The sequence below is a fragment of the Telmatherina bonti genome (genome assembly GCF_933228915.1).
Source record: "Telmatherina bonti genome assembly, chromosome: 17".
In the NCBI taxonomy this organism is placed as follows: Eukaryota; Metazoa; Chordata; class Actinopteri; order Atheriniformes; family Telmatherinidae; genus Telmatherina; species Telmatherina bonti.
Window position 1 is genome coordinate 21,344,929 of NC_136615.1, and position 16,881 is coordinate 21,361,809.

General features: G+C 39.2%; 1 protein-coding gene across 2 annotated transcripts; it reads right to left on the reverse strand.

The window, feature by feature from the left end:
* Positions 1-898: 898 nt before the first annotated feature.
* rbm18 (RNA binding motif protein 18) lies at positions 899-16,739 on the reverse strand. Of its 2 annotated transcripts, none has more exons than XM_079256815.1 (6): positions 16,576-16,739; positions 14,835-14,948; positions 7,455-7,581; positions 6,180-6,260; positions 2,761-2,861; positions 899-1,107 (listed from the first exon to the last, which is right to left on the reverse strand). In XM_079256815.1, the coding sequence occupies exons 2-6, from the start codon at positions 14,939-14,941 to the stop codon at positions 924-926; spliced, it is 600 nt and encodes a 199-aa protein (XP_079112941.1). In that variant the 5' UTR covers positions 14,942-14,948; positions 16,576-16,739; the 3' UTR covers positions 899-923. The 2 variants fall into 2 exon arrangements, with proteins under 2 accessions (XP_079112941.1, XP_079112940.1); XM_079256814.1 differs by having other exon boundaries at positions 6,174-6,260.
* Positions 16,740-16,881: the final 142 nt, after the last annotated feature.

A 16,881-nucleotide genomic window follows, 5' to 3' on the forward strand; every position in this document is an offset into this window, starting at 1 on the left:
GCAAATGAAGTGGATCTCCTTTCTTAAATAAATGCTTTTATTGATAAATGTCACCGGGATGATTTTATAAAGTTTATATTTGCAGCACATAAATCTGTAAATTTTATAAGGGAATGACTTCCACATGAGAAAAAACACGTTGGGGATGAGATCATTTTCTTAACTGAACAATAAGTACAGTAACAACACTGGAGGAAGGAAAATAGTAAAAAATAAAATAAAATAAAATAAAAAATACACGACACAGAAACTCAATAAAAACAAAACCCTGGACCCCTCAAAAAATAAAGTAAACCAGTAGGAGAGCAGAAGGAAATGCACATATTAAAATGAAATATTGCAACAGTAGGTGCCACTGAGTGGATTGATGGTTCTTATTACTTTAATTTTCCAAATACAAATCCAAAATCTTAAAGAAAAAGCCAAACTGATACGTAAGGCCTCCAAAAAAAAAAAAAAAAAAAAAAAAAGATAAAGGAAATGTCTTAATTAAATAATGTGATCTGCAAATAAGCAGACATGTCAAACAACTAACATCATAATTAGTATTCAGACTCCTGAAAAAAAATCAACATTTCGGAGGTGCATCATGTGACTTGCAGCTGCGTGAACAAATAAACTGCCCAAGTGACAAAGACACTGACAAATGAGCAAAACCTTCACAGCAGTCAGGTAAGAGTTGGGTATCTGGCTAAATAACTGTTTATAGTGAAGCTCCGAATAACAAAAAACTTCACTGTTATCAGTCCGGACAATGTTCACCTGCTTCAACGTCACAGTCTTCTACTCCCCGATAGGGTGTGTATAGTCTAGAGAAGAGGCTTCCCGTGTGGGGGGGGGGGGGGGGGGGGGGGGGGGGGGGGGGGGGGCTGAGGAGTCATAAACAGGGGCAGGGAGGGCTTAAGAATAGGAAGGAGGATGGGTCATCTCCTAAACTTGCGGAAGGGCCTGCTCTGGTTACTGTGGTGCGATTTGGAGTAAGGCTCCCATCGCTTCCTCTCGGGCGGTTTGTTGTAAACGTACGCTGACGGGCCCGAGTAGCTGTCATCTGGATTCTCCTCCATCATCTGGAGCTTGGCCTCGATGGCGCGGATCTTAGCACTTGTGCTGGAGGAGAAAAAACGGGGGAGAAAAAGGAAGCAGAGAGAGATCATTTTAGTGGAAAGAGAAGATGAGGAACAAACTGAATGATGGACGGTTAAAGCCTTTTGGGTTGGGAGGGGGCGCACCTTTACTGACAGGCAGAACAGACGACAAAAAGAGATCAACAACCCTGTCTTGTATTTAAATGAGGAAACAGAATACGGAGGAGACAGTGGGAGAAGATTGTAGGAAAAAATGGTAGTGCTTGAGAGGGAGAGTGAAGGAGCGAATGAGTAAGTGTGTGAGAAGTACCTAAAAAGCAGTAGAGTGAGAGAAGAGTGGGGGCACCAGGGGAGAAAAGAGTGTTTTAGTGTGCATTTCCTCTGCAGTGTGCAATGTAGAAGCAGTGATGTGGTGAAGTTTACGCTAGAGGCGATGTGTGCAACATCTTCCCAGAAGAACCTGGTAGCTGATAGCTTTCCACTCGGGCCGGACTGTAAAAGTTGGCGTTGACACATATACGCCATACACTGACTGGACAGGGCTGCGTCGGCCTGGCTGCACTGGTGTGCATGCATGTGCAAACACGGGGCTGCGAATGCAGCCGCATTAATGGAGCATCCAGGAATTTGCTTTGACAGAACATCAGCACTTACACCCAGATGGTTCTGGAGCCAAAGTGGGGGTCCAGTTGGACTCAGATGAACCCAGCTTGAGTGCGGTCAAAGCCAAAAAAAAAAAAAAAAAAAAAAAAATGCCCAGCAGCTCTCCTGTTACAACTTCAGTATAAGCTTGAGGACAGTGGGGGATGTGTTTGGGGGTATTTGTGCTGCCTCAGTGAAGTTTCAGAACGCTGAGGAGGCATCTGACCACGTCTGAGGGCAGACGTGTTTAAGCCTGGAAAGTTTCCACCAACCCACTGCGCTGCATGAAGTGGGTGTGAAGTTTAGCTCCTCTGTTCGAAAAGTTTGTAGGGATTGTTATAAAAAGCTAAAGCAGTCAAAGCAACAACTCTTGTATGATGTAGGCATCGTGTAAACATCCCACCGCTTCATATGTAGTACAGATTAAAGCTATTTAAAGGTGCGCTGAGCTGATGTCTTGTTAACAACCAGACTTTAACCAGATATATACTTTAACTTGGCTTTTCGTAGGAAGCAAAAAGACAAGCTATGGTGTGAGTCAGGATCACACCCATGATGCTCGCCGTGAAAACAGTGCACCTTACCAATTAAGTTAACTAGCACTTGCTGAACAAATACACACACCATATGCTTAATTTGTTGAAATTAGAGGGCCACCGCCAGAGGCCTGCTACCATAACAGCAACATGATGCACTTGTTTATATATATATATATAAATGGCAAAAATGTGTGTTTTTTATATTGGGTTAAATTCCGGGGTCGATGAACCTTTATCAGAGCTGAAGCATGGATGTGATTAGAAATGATGTCCAGTAAATTTACTGCGGCACTTCCTCTCATCGTGGTTAAATGTAACTAAATAATAAGTTCACTTCAGCTCTGTGTGTTTTCAAGTGAAACAATGTTTTGGATTTAGATGTGAGGACAGAGACGGCGCGAAAACAAACAAAAAGACTGACTATATTTATTAAAATAAAACTGAAAATAGGAAAAATTATGCTGCATGTGTGTGTTTGTGTGCTTGATGCCAACCTAAGGTGGCTGGTGGTTATGGATCCTGCCTCCGTCGAACCACTGCAAGACGGTTCCAGGCTTGGAGGCATTGTCTTGTCGTTACGGAAACCTTCGAACCTCTGTAAACAACATATATGACGAGGGAGGGAAACATAGATGGTCGGAGAAACAAAAATAAAAGGAATAAAAATAACAAGCACAACAAGAAACAACAGAGACATGAGGACAGTTATAATAATAATACACAGGATAGAAAGAAGCATCTGTCCTGCAGACGATAAGTTTAAGAGGGAAAGATAATAACACGACACCATCAGACTAAATAATAAAAACGGACAGAAGTTCTCTGGAGAGTCGACTCTTGTCTCTTTTCCACAAATATGAACATCATTAAAACTGTTGAATTGATCTTGTTTGTGTCGGGTCAAACAGACAGTAACCAGGCAGGACAGTGTGTCCAGCTCCTAATCACACCCTAGGGGATGAGGGAGGATAAAGTGGGACCAGCTGACGAGCAACAACCAACATCTGCACTCATTCCTCTCAAAACCACCTTCCAAACATCTCCACCAGCCAACACAGAATTCTTGAAGCCTGTGGAAGAAAAAACAAAAAAGAAAAGGAAAAACAAAAAAACAACATGGGGTCAGATGATGGCTGTGATAATGTCCAGAGTTTGGTGCACCAGCTTTCATTTACAGAAATTAAATGCTTAAAAATCATCTGACAAAGCTGCAGTTGGAGGAGCTGGAAGAAAATCAAATTAAATGACATGAATACACTAAAGCTTACAGATTTTTTACATACTGTCTCATGACATAAATAACACGTATAGCCAAGAATAAGTGTTAAACAATGACCATTCCACCAGCCAGGACCCTTCCCTTCCACCTATTCCTAAAGGCATGAGGCTGGAATGCACAGAGATCACCGTAGAGCCAGTGAGGCCTTACTGGATCTGTAAACAATCCAAGGCCTGCGTAATGGGAAAGCCAAGACAAACTGTTTCTAGTTGTTTGGTTAAATGTCTGTGTTACAGAGATCTTTCAACAACTATTTAATATTGTACAGTTGAAGAGCCAACATCGTAAAGAAATGTAGTAAATAAATCATCTTCATGACCCCATTGTTGCACTTTAACAGGCTGACAGATTAACTTCGATAAGGCCTTAAAAGATACCGAAAGATCGGATCAGAACTGTGCTTGTTAACGCTCAGATTTAAAGCCTACATTCAATTAGAAATTAAAAATGATATCCTGTTTTCTGGCTTTTTCTAACTTTCCCTGATGGTCGTCTGAATTCAAGCAGCTGCTGCAGAACAGTGAGCTGTGCGGGCTGCAGCGGATTCCCCCCATGACCCTAAACATGATGAATGGGTGGATTATTAAGAGTTTAGAGAAATACTTCAATAAATGTCCTTAAAATGATCCCCTGTCCTACAAAGATTTATAAAAAAGTTTAGTTGTTAGCATCAATGATAGTTGTCTCGGTGCTTCTAGTCTATCAGGGAAGTGACATATAGGATGTAGTTTCATTGTGATTACAACTCAGAGCCAGACTTCCCATCAGTGCACTAAGATCAGTTTAGTTAAGTGCAGTTAAACAACGTGGTGATGGACATCGCCTGAATTTAACACAAATTATTATTATTATTATTATTAATAAAGGAAGTTAAATACAGAATTCAGAAGTCTCCAATTGTCACACACCCAATATTTCCTTTTTTATTCTGGTTTCACTCCTGTTTTTTAGGCAAAAAAAACAAAAAAACAAAAAAAAAACCTCTAAAACTTGTAGGAATGAAAATGTGACCCTTTGCATGATTGCAGAGAACTGGTATCAGTGATGCAGGGAAACGTTCATTCATTTTCTGAACCACTTAGTCCAATTAGAGGGCGCTGGGAAGCTGAGGCTTATCCTAGCAATCATTGTGTAAGAGGCAGGGTACACCCTGGATAGGTTGCCAGTCCATCACAGGGAGCAAGGAAACTTTTTTTGTTTTGTTTTGTTCTTAAAGGGAAAGTATCCTTGTTTGTGCAGCTCATCTGCCTAAATATCCATTCACACCATAGACCGTATATGAAAGATGGATGGAGCCTTCGGCGGTTAAAAGTGAAGCCAATGTGGAAGTGCATAAAACTGCAATCCCCCTTCATCCACTAGGGGCTGCAAAACAGAGCAAATCCCCATAGACTCCCATGTTCAAAGGCCAACTTCACAGCAGAAATAAACATGTTTACATCCTGGTTCAAAAATCCATTTTCGGTTTATAGGTCAGGTTTACCTTCATGACAACTGTGGGGGGGAGTACTTTTGTTTTTCTAACTCTAAAAACTAACTTTCTAACTCTAAAAAATTACTTTTTTACTAAAAGTAATTTAATCTCCAAGTTCGGCATATTTAGGGGCGTGTCCTTTTGATTGACAGGTACCTGATCAAGTCAGAAGAATGTAGAACAACCGCGGTTTTTAGCCGGTTAACAACGTGTCTTAGCTTTAGCCCACTTACCGCCGTTAGCTGGTTAGCTCCTGTCTCCGGGTTAGCTCTGAGCTACAGAAAGCTTGGAGTTCGCTCGATGTCAATCATCCACCATGATGCTCACACCGCCCCTCTCAGCTCTACCTCTTTCCCCATATATGGATATTCCGGAACCGCCCGCCAAGCTTCAATTCAGCTCTTCAGAACCCGATTGGTTACGTCACGGAGGCTATGTCCATCTCTTTATATACAGTCTATGATTCCCACTCATTACATGTAAACAGGCCAATGGAGTTAAAGCACAGAAAAGGATGCTCAGGTAACTTTCTGTGTTTAAGTCCCAAAAAGCAGGATGCTTGGATACATCTTGGATGATAAACCTCTAAAAAAAAAAAAAAGTGTTTGTGAGATCAATAAAGGCAGCAACAGTTGTAGCTGTGGCTTGAGCTCTGTTCTTACGAATATGTGCGTTTTCTAACAGCATGTTGCCTCAGAGGCGGCAGGCCTGACCTTCACCTCCATCTACTTTGTCTTTGTGCGCATGTATGTGTGTGCAGGGCGTGATTCGTCTCTATACAGGATATCCCTTCACCCTTCGTCAGTAGGCTGTCCATTGTTAAGGCTGTACTGGGATCTTGAGGCTCTTTGTAAACCAGCTACAGCAGCAATGATACTGAAATGCTAGAAACAAATCATTTGCATTTTTGAACCTAAGCCAGATTTAAGTTTTCCATGTCTGTCATATGTCTGTATCTTCAACTCAAGGATAAAAGTAAAGTTTCAATGAGCCTTTTTCTTTAGTTTGACTAAGTAGACAGGTATAAAATTCGGACTAGAACTGCATGTATTTATGTGAACATTAAGAGGACAACACAGGCTGGAGCAAAAGTTAAAACAACCAAGTATAAATGTTGACTGTTTTGTATTGTAGGGATTAAAATTGACACTTACCCTCACCTGAGCGTGCGCCCAGCGCACAACCAGCTTTTTGGACAAAGCCAGCTTCCCATTTAAACACTGGATTGCTCTCTCTGCCTCCTGCAGACGGCCACACAAATGCAAAGAGAATATCAGGAAGAGACAAAAAAAAAGGAAGAAGGGAACAGATCCTTTTGAAATTATGACTAAAATCAGGCAGGATAATTGCACCCTAGTCATTAAATCATTAGTTCTCACAATAGAGAGAAGGAAGATATGATAACAGATGATAATGCCCCACTCTGTTTGCAGAGAGCCATAACTGAGGTGTGTGTCTCTGTGGGAAGATGTAGTTTTGTCTAATCAAATGTGCAAGTGGCTTTTATGCTAAATTATATTAATGAAGTTCTTTATCTAACTGTGTCTGCATATAAGTGTGTGTGAGAGTGTAAGATAAACATTTGCTTCCTCTGTATAATCCTGTTGGGAGGGCTTCATATCCCACTGATAGACACTAGCTGTGAAACTAGATGCTTATCATGATCCCCAGGCACACTCCAAAGCAAATACTGCCTGCTGAACCTGTGAAGCTAAGCACAATCCTTTAAATGTATTTATTGATTTTAAAATGGTCCTGTTTAGTCAGACACACCATGGAGTAGCTGAATAAAGTTTGTTGAACATTTTGAATCTGGTATTAAAACTACAGCATCAGATGCAACGGGGCAAAGTTATTCTTTTTTACCCCTCATACTCCCTCTCACTATATGAGCTTATAAGGGTTTTTAACTAAATAACAAAAGCTAAATGTTTTATGGATCTGAGTTGTTATTAATTTCTAATATACAAAACTAAATAACAGGGCTGTAACGATATGCTTTTGTCCCAATATGATTCGATTCCAATATTTTGGGTGCCGATTTGATTAAAATTGCAATTCTCACGATTCTTTGATATTGCTTGTTTTTGTAGACTAAAGACAAAAAAATGTACAAAACTTTCTTTGCTAGTCATTTTACTTAATTTCAATTAAGAAAAAACAACAAAGCAGCCAGACCATCATTTTGCTGCTATAATGTCAAAGAAAACAAGTAAAAAGAAAATAAAAACAATAAAAATGACAAATAACAATTTTATAATAGATTATTTTATCTATTTGAAAAAAAAAAAGAAGAAATTTTTTTAACCAAAAAAATTTATTTTAAAATATTGAAACAAAATCCCGATATTTGATTTTTTTCTATTTGATTTCCCACCCCTACTAAATAATGTGGCAAAAGTCATACAAGATGAAATACATCTGCTTTAATTTACCTCTCTGGTGCTGAAGTTGACGAAGCAGTAGCCCCGTGGTTGCCCCTCCAAAGGCCCAGACTTGTGAAACAGGAAGTCGAACTGTTTAACTTTGCCAAACTTCTCCAACAACTTCACAAGGTTATATCTGGCAAGGCATTGTGGGAAAGAGAGCACAAAAAAAAGAGATTAAGAAAGATTCTGTTTGTTTGTTTTTTATTTTCCTTAAAATAACAAAAGTAAAAATTAGGTGATATATTTTCTTTTATCTTTGGTGAAGAAGTCCAATGTAAGGCCTAATCTCATCGGACTTTTCTGATGATTCTCAGCGTGTACAACTGCAGCACAGGCCTGTGAAAGCAGCTCATGGATCGGCTCCACAGTCTCTTTGCCACCACTCAGCATGTGAATCTGTCAAGTGTGGCTAATGAGAACGACAGCTTTCTCTCCTTGACACCTTTTTAGCAGCAGGCCAGATGGTGTGGCAGGTCACTGATAGTAAATCTCTTATTAAGACAATGCTGAGGATACAGTAGCAGGACAATGAGGGAATAAAACAGAGGAAGCCTCAAATTCCCCCTGAGCGCCGACTTCTGCACAAACAACCTCCATTGACTTTGTGGAGCTGCTGGGGACTGTTGGGCTGCGAACGATGACATATTTGCTCATTGAAGAGCTATGCAGTGTGCGTGTAACTGACCACCAGCAGCTATGGGAAAAAAAAAATATTTCTGCGACAGTAAAGAAAGGAGCGATGAGTTAAGGGTCACTCGGAGAAGATATTTATTATGCATTCTGTAAATAGCCAAAGGCTGGTTAAATGTTTCCAACAAACAGAAAAGCTAAAACATTAAGGTTTGTTCTTTCTTTTATTTAAATATTAGGAAAAGGCATTCGATTTTATGTAAAATAATACTAAGAAACCCCGAAAATGTTTATATCTGAGAGGCTGAAACCAATAACTGATTTAATTGTTGGAGGTTTGTTCTGTCAAATAAATTAACTTGTATTTATTATTTCAAGACTCACAACTCTGGTGTTTCTCTATTGTGGAAACTCTGGTGTATAAAAACAGCAACAGTGTGTGACACTATCTAGCAGCAAGAATTCACTCACAACACTTCAATCCTCCTGAATCAACAATTTTAGGAAGATGTCATTTTAAAATGTAAATACCTGTAATAAAAAACAGTACAAATGCTTTTTTTTTTCTTTTTTTTTTTAATTTCCTGCTAGAAAGGAAAAATAAGTCAAGCAATGGCAAAGACATTTATTTGTGGGGGACATTTCCTACATAAATGCAAGTCAATGTGCCTTACAGCAAATAAAAAATATAACACAAATACAACAAAACAAAACAAAGTGAAGAAAACCAGGAATACTCAGAGAGCTCACCTCTGCCAAGACCTTGCCTTTGTATTTGCCAGTGTGGGCATTTTTGTGAGTTACAAGCTCTATAGTCAAAATGATCCCAACCTTCCCATAGAGAGAATACTTCCTGGAAAATTCCTGGAACCAGTCGGCAATCTGGATCACACCCAAAAAGCCTCATAATTTTTTCCTTATTCCATTTTTAAGATTTTCTAACAATTTAATCAAAATCCATCATGACTATTTGTGTTTTATTGCTAAAAGACAGACAGACAGACAAACCAAAGCCACTAAATATATTATCTCTGGGCTGGCGACGATAATGAGCCGGCACAGAGATCAAATAAATTATATTAGCTTTGGGAGAGATTGCTTGGACAGATAGTGGCTCTCACTATCTGGAAAGAAAGAAAGAAAAATATATGTATTGCAGGCACCAGTTATGCCCACAGAGCTGCTGTAGGCATGCCTACATTGCACAGCTGTGAGTTGTGTTATCATCGAGGTAGCTCTCAGTCAGGAGAGTCCAACCGCATCAGGAATATTTGAAAAGTTTTAATAACTTGAAGCTTGATGATTTTCTGCAGACTCAAGGGGAGTTTCATAACCAAGACCATCCTGCATGACTTTAATTCAGCATTACACAACAGTGAGCCAGCGTGACTGCATTCACTAAGATTTTTTTTTTAATTAAAAAACCATCTATGCCTTTTGTAAACAAGTGGCTGTTTTAAGCAATTTGCATAAAGAAAAAAACAACTGGCTCCTGGAGGATAATAAAGATATTTATGAATGATCCTTGCAGGATTAATAAAATCATTCTCATGTTTGGGTTCATAAATGTTTTTCCATTTATAGCTTTCATCAGTTTGTCAGAATAACACAACACAACAAAATAACACAGAGTTTGAACAATGCAAACATACCAACAATAACATCTGTATCATTTCAATATCAGAATATTTCTGATTCTCCTAAACCACGGATCGACATTCAGCCACGGCACAGATCACCGTTGTGTTCTCTGTGTTTTCCATGAGATTTCTGCATCTAACTTTGCTTTGCATCAGGTAACACATTATATTCACTGTCACATGACAGCGCAAGATCAGCTAATAACTAAAGATAAGTGTGGGACGGGATCAACCAGAAGGACACCAATGAATTCTTGGACCTACAACACACACAAATACGATTTTATCACTGGTGCCTGTTTTTGTTTAAATTCACTTATTATTTTTCTGTCTTTTAAATGCACATTTCTATCCACAAAGAGAAAGAAAATCAATAAAAATGTTGGTAGTTACCTTATACAAGTGTTGAGGCCTCACAATGACCCCCCACCCCCACCTCTCCAGGGGTTTGTACAAATGTTCATGAGGAATGAGCCTCACAGCCTTTTATTGTTCAGGCGCTTGTTATTTTTAAATCCTTAAGTGTTTTCCGTGTGTGTTTGTCACAATAAAAATGACCGTGTGACGTGCACACACAGGCGTAGATCCATATGTGTGAATGGGACTCAATTTTGGATGCGAGCTTGAAGTGGAGAGTTAAGCAACAGGTTGTACTAATGTCTTCCACCCCTCTACGACTCCCCCGAGAACTACAGGCAAGCGAGATTTTCTGCTTTTCCCAGACAACACCCTGCAAGTCTCCCATGTGGAGGTGGCTCATCCTGCACTGCGCTCACTTTTAAAGCCTCAACTGAAACTAATCTAAGCCTTTTTTTTCGGTCATGCATTGATTGATTACCTTTCGTCTTAATGCACAGCTGAAATGATGAATCACTGATCGGGAAATGAGGACACGTTCATTCAGTTTAGCTGAATTTAAAAGCCAAACATCGTGCTAACACCCAAGAGGGTCACTAAACAGGAAAAAATTACAACTACTGCGTTTCAGCCAAGAAAAAAATAACTGTGAAATTTGAAATCTAATAAACATATTGTGATAGTCTTATCCAATCTGCATGTGTGTTATTTTTGACATAGATTTTAGACTCTCCAAGAACAGTTTTAGATGCTAGTGAGCTGAACCACAATGGGCCGCTCCTCTTGGGGGCTGTAAAAACCACCGGAGGAAGAGGGGGAGGAAAAGGGAGGGAAAGGTGGGCAAGGGGAGAGTAAATTTCAGAGGGGATGTTGACAGCGAGGTGAAAGGTGTAGGAGAAGGAGGCAAAAGAAGCTAGGTGAGACAGATCCAGGAGCTAGGAAGAAGAAAAGAGGAAGGAAGGGGGAGGGGGGATGCGAGTAAAGTCTAGAAAAAGATAAGACAAGAGGTTCGGTGGGGAACAGTGCAGGTCAGGAGGCAAGAAGTTTAGAAGAGGAAAGATTAGGTTTTGACTTTCTGGCAGTGCAGTTACTGTCATGTGACAGAGGAAGCATACACTCTCTTTGTTCTGGGGTTTTAAGTACGAGGTCAAAATGAAAAATGATCCAACTTTTACCAGTTCTAAACACCAAGCTAATACAACCTCAGATGAACACGACATATGACAGTATCATTACAAATGAAGACAAAAATGTAGAAGCATGATGTGAAAAACTTAGTCCACAATGATTCATTAACTAGTAAAGCCATCTTTGGCAACAATAATAAAGACATAATCAATGCCTGACATATCTGTGGAAGAATTTAGTCCTTCTGTTCTTTCAGTGTTGCTTTAGTTCATTGAGGATTGCAAGCTTTTGTTTTTCCACAGTTCTCTTAAGGTCCAGCCGCAGCATTTCAGTCAGGTTCTGATCTGGACTTCTGATTGGACCATAGCAAAACCTTGATTCTCTTCTTTTTCAGTCGTTCCTTCATACATTTACTGCTGTATGTCGGGATCAGCCTTGCAATGGACTGGCAAGCTGTCCAGGGTGTATCCTGCCTTTCGCCCAAAGACTGCTGGGATAGGCTCCAGCTTCCCTGCGACCCTTAATTGGACGAAGCGGTTAGGAGAACGAACGAACGAACGAACGAATTAATGAATGTTGGGATCATTGTCCTGCTGCATGACCCAGTTTGGGCCAAACTATAGCCTCCTGAATATTTTAGGTATACACAAATGTTAGTGGTTGACTTGGTAACTACGTGATGTAAAAGGTCATGAGACTGCAGAACAAGCCCAAATCATCACACCTCCATCACCATCCTTGACAGCTGGTACAAGATGTCCATGCTGATGTTGTGTTTGGTTTTTGACAAACATCCTGTTGTGCATTATGGACAAATATCTTTGCTTTGGCCCCATCAAACCAAAGGAGATTGTTCCAGATTGTTCTTCTCTTTGGTTCCCTGATAGTCCACTGGGCCATTGTGCTGCAGGTTTCCAGTCCTGCAACACAGCTGACTCCAATTAATGGCTCATCAAGAGGCTGATGCAGAAGATGTGTTGTAGCAGGGAAGCATCTAGAACCTGCAGTCCCTGGGATAGTTTGACTGTTTTCATGCTGTAAACAAACTGCATCAAGGTTAACTTGATGAAAACCAACCCCTGGTTTTCCAGCAGACCAGAGTTCACACTGCTGCAAACGGACTGAACTATCTGTGGAAGCGGACCAAACAACACCAATGTGACTGAAACATAGGTTCATTGCCGAGGTCTTTTCTTCTTAGCATTGTGTTAACACATCTAAATGCTCCAGGCCAGCACACAGCACACATGCGCTCATCTGATAAGCAGCTCCTGCTTGCAACAGACCTGCAATACAACACACAGCTTTTGCTTTTAGGTTTACTTTTTGTTGAAACAACAACACGATGCAATAGGTTGTATATAGTTGTTTATCTGAAGGTGCATTTACCTAATATTAGGATATGATAAGGACCAGATGAAATTTTTTTTCATTTATTAATACGTAAAACCTTAAAAATGAATGAAGGCAGGCTTATTACCATACAAAACAGACACCAGTATGAGTTCACTCATGGTTATCATCCAAGTTATGCTTGTTAATAAAACTCATGACAAAGTCCAGGTCTTTACATGCAACTTGAGGTCAAGGGAGGGAACAAAGAAGAAGAAGGTTATGGATTACTACCAAGCATTAAATAAACAGTACAAAAACACGAATATGTGGTGAAAGCGCTAGTTCCACCTGTTTTGCCTCTGCTTTCTGAGGTGCGCCAGAAATGATGAGGTGAAAAAAATGACAAGCATCATATTGAACAGGATTCGTGATGTTCATTTCAGTTTGGAAAAGGGTGTTTTCACAGTGACAAATAAAAGAGGGTTGGATAAAAAACTGGCTCTTTGAGGGTAACTGTATCATACTACTGAATCATCTTTAATGAAATTAAGAAGACGTACAACAAGATTATATTTTCAAAGAAAAAAAATGCTGAAATCTGCACAGAATGAAGCACAGAACAGAATTTAACCCTTAAAAATCCAAACGCTCAGTTGAGATGTTTTTTTTTCAGACTGGAGATCATCATTCAGAATAATCTCAACAAAAGCCTTTTTAATATGTAAATTAATAATAACTGAAAGGTCTAAATCAGTTCAGCTGAAGAACAACACACTGGAAAATCTTACACCATCTTTTCACCAATCAGAGTAGAACTGAGAAAAGATTCTGTAGATCGAGCTTCATTCAGTGCATCCTGGATTCGGTAAAGGTTAACAGATTGGATACATCAGCTGTAACTGTGCCGTGACTGAGGGCATTGTTTTGCTTGAATATGCTTCTATCACTATGAGGTGAAAGGAGGGGGTTACAAAATACTGTAGATGGTACGTGTTTGTGACAAGTATGTTTCAAAACAAAATATATGTTCTTCAGAATAACTTTAAAATTGGAAAAAAAAATTTAATTAAATATATTTGAATTAAATTATATTCGCTAAACTAAATATTAATTATTTATTTTTCGTCATAAAAACTAAAACAATATTTATTGGTATGAAACAAAATTTTGCATCTTGTATCTACATTCCTCCTCGGCTCAAAGTTTGGCTGACCAGGATAAACAGAGAAAGTCCTGCGTGTTTAATCCAGGAGCTAATTAATCTTCCCAATCAGCAACAGAGGCCATGGGCATTTCTCTTGTTTTCCCTGTACTGTGAAGTGGTGGACTATTTAAGGAGAAGTAGAGCAGAGCAGGGTAAGGGGAAGGAAACGCCTGTCTAGACGCCCACCAGAGCTGTGGCTCATACATTCTCCAGCAGCCCCCACAGGCGCACAAACACACCCTTCACCCTGACAAAAAAAAAACTTCTCTCCATCACAACGAGCGCAGGGATGCTCTCATCAGTCAACAACCTAACACACATCCACACCAGAACGATATTTGCATGTGCGTGTGATAAAGTGAGTCAGATTAATGATGTTGGCAGACTTCTGTATGTTAAAGCCTGAACCTCGACCAGCTGCCACCCAAATTTCAATTGTGTATTCAGACATGGCTACACACACTCAGACACAAGCAGCTCCAGGTTGACAGAGAGAGAGTAAACAGGGCAGGTGAGTGAGGAATGATGGTTGCTCCTTAGCAGAACAGGTCTCTTCGCCTCACTGCCTCTCTTTCACACACCCAGCCCTGTCTGCTATGTCTCAGCCTACAACATACACACACAGTTAATTAATCATACATGCGCACACACAATATGTTGCTTTTCTAAAGGTAAAGCTAGGCCAGTTAAAACCCAACGCCTGGTGTTCAAAACTAAGCAACCGGTCTCAGAAACTGCTAAAGTTGACATCAAATGTTTCGCTTCATTTACCACTGCTTTAATGTCAGTTATTTTTAACGTCTTAAATGTGTTGAACAAACATTAGGCCTCAGTTAGTGTTCACAGTGCCTTATTGCCTTTCTTTCTTTCTTATAAATCTAAACAAATATGAAAAGCCACCTAAAATAATTTTCTCCTTTCTTCTTTTTTAAAACCAAAGGCCCTGTAATCATATGTCTGATGCCAAAGGATACATCCAGTACTTGTAATGTTATATGGATTAGTTGATGTGGGGGAAAAAAAGCTGAAACCTTTCTTTAATGTGTGGGAAAAAAAACGGGCCAAGCTTAAACCAGCGTTGGATTTACTCACTCTGTGATCTTGGGATCGATGTTACCTATCCACAAGCGGTTTCCGTCATGCGCCGTGCTCTCTGAGATAATGGAGGCATTTTCCACAGTCTCCGCTGCAGACGACATGTGTTCTCTATAAGAACCAGGAATAAAGGATAGTTTAAAAAAAAGAAGAATATGGAGAGGAAAGTGGCATCTTGTAAATCATGATGATGTGGAACGAGTGGAATTTGAAGTATCTTAAACACAGATATTTGACGACCATTAAAGCAAACAAAAACCAGGAAAAAAAAAAAAACTTGTTGACAGAGTGATGACAATGCATACCTACTTAGTGCTGTGGCTTACATGTTTTAACAAAAGCTATCTGGACATAAAGAGAACTGGAAGAAATGTGGCCACCAAAACCACCAATTTTGAGTTTCCCAATTGATTTAAGTTCATTTCTGGGCTCATTTACAAGGTTTCTTGTTCAGATCAGATTCAATTTAAACAAAACCAAAAGGTAAATCCACAAATATGCGGAATGTTTTTTACTGTATACTTGTAAATGGAAAGCAGTGAACAGCAAAATCAATTGTTTTATTACTGAAAATATCTTTTTTATATCAAATTAACTCAAACATGCTAAAATTTAAAATTCAAAAACACCTATCAATGAGATAAAAGAGTTGGGAAGGGTATGCAAAACACCCAAATCTGTTAGGACAGAGACATGTGCTGTTTCTGTGTGTTGAAAGAAAATTAAAGGAAAAAACAAAGCTATGTATATCGTGCATTTAATCATTTGGAGTAAATTAACAGCAGTGCAAAACCTGATCTGAATACAACCCAGACCAAAGCATCACAGATGAATGACTTTAGTCTGGTTTGTTGGAAATTGACTGTATAAGCACATAAAAGGCAGCAGACTTTCATTGCAGAGTCACAGCTTTCACTATCTTCTGCTTAAATTTGAAACAGCGGTTCCCCTTTTTTTTGTCAAAGTCAAAAACTGAGGCAAATATCTGAGAAGTGAATCTTATTTTCTATGTAGCTGTATCTTATAAAATAACCATCCATTTTTGCTGCTTAGCTGCATATTCATTATTATAATTAATTGTTTTTCATTGCTATATATGTCATACATGGATTCTTCAATCACTTCTGTATTTGCACATAAGTGACAGACACTATTAAAAAAAAAAAAAAAAAAAGCACAGTATCAGTATGATCTACAGGTTTAGTAAGAGACATTATATAATGTTTAATCTGACCAAATAATAATAATAATAATAATAATAATAATAATAATAATAATAATAATAATAATAATAAATAGTGTAAACGCAAGTCTATGAAAACACGGATGTATAAAGACAGACATGCACTAAAATGGTGAGTTAATAGTAAAAGATAAATAATAAATAGATAAATGCGCACACTGAGTATATATTTACCATTTTAGTTACAATTTTGGTCTATTTTTTTTTTTATTGTAATAACCAACTTGTACACTTCTTTCACAACTCAATCCACGGTCAAAACCTCTCCGTTACTGTTCAAAACTTGGCAGACAAGCTATAAAAAAGTTGGTCCATGTGAGTTATTTCAGCCAACGCCGAGATGGACGACTGACTGCAGGTTTAGCTGCATAGTACCAAGTAATGTCCAGCCAGCCTCCCACCTAGCAGACATATTCTCCGGCTAGATGAATCTGAGCCATCCGTTTACACACCATCAGTAAATTGTAGCAGCTAGCTTGTCTTACAACCCATTACCTCGTTATGTCAAACTCCTCTTTCGATAGCGACTCGACGACTTAATGTTAGACTGATCCCACTTTCGGGATGATTCAGGTACGTCAAAACTTCATTGTAATACTTTCAAACGCCGGTTTTGATTCTTTATAAGTGAGTGAGTTAGCTAGCTCGATGTAAAACAGCTGTCCTGCTACCGACTGATAACAAAGGCGCAACATGATGTCGTATAGTGTGTGACCGTCTGAGGAGCCCGACGGTGGCACTCGTTTTTCTAAGAGGTATCCCGTTTACTCTCTTTGGTACATTCGTTGCGTTTAATCTGTT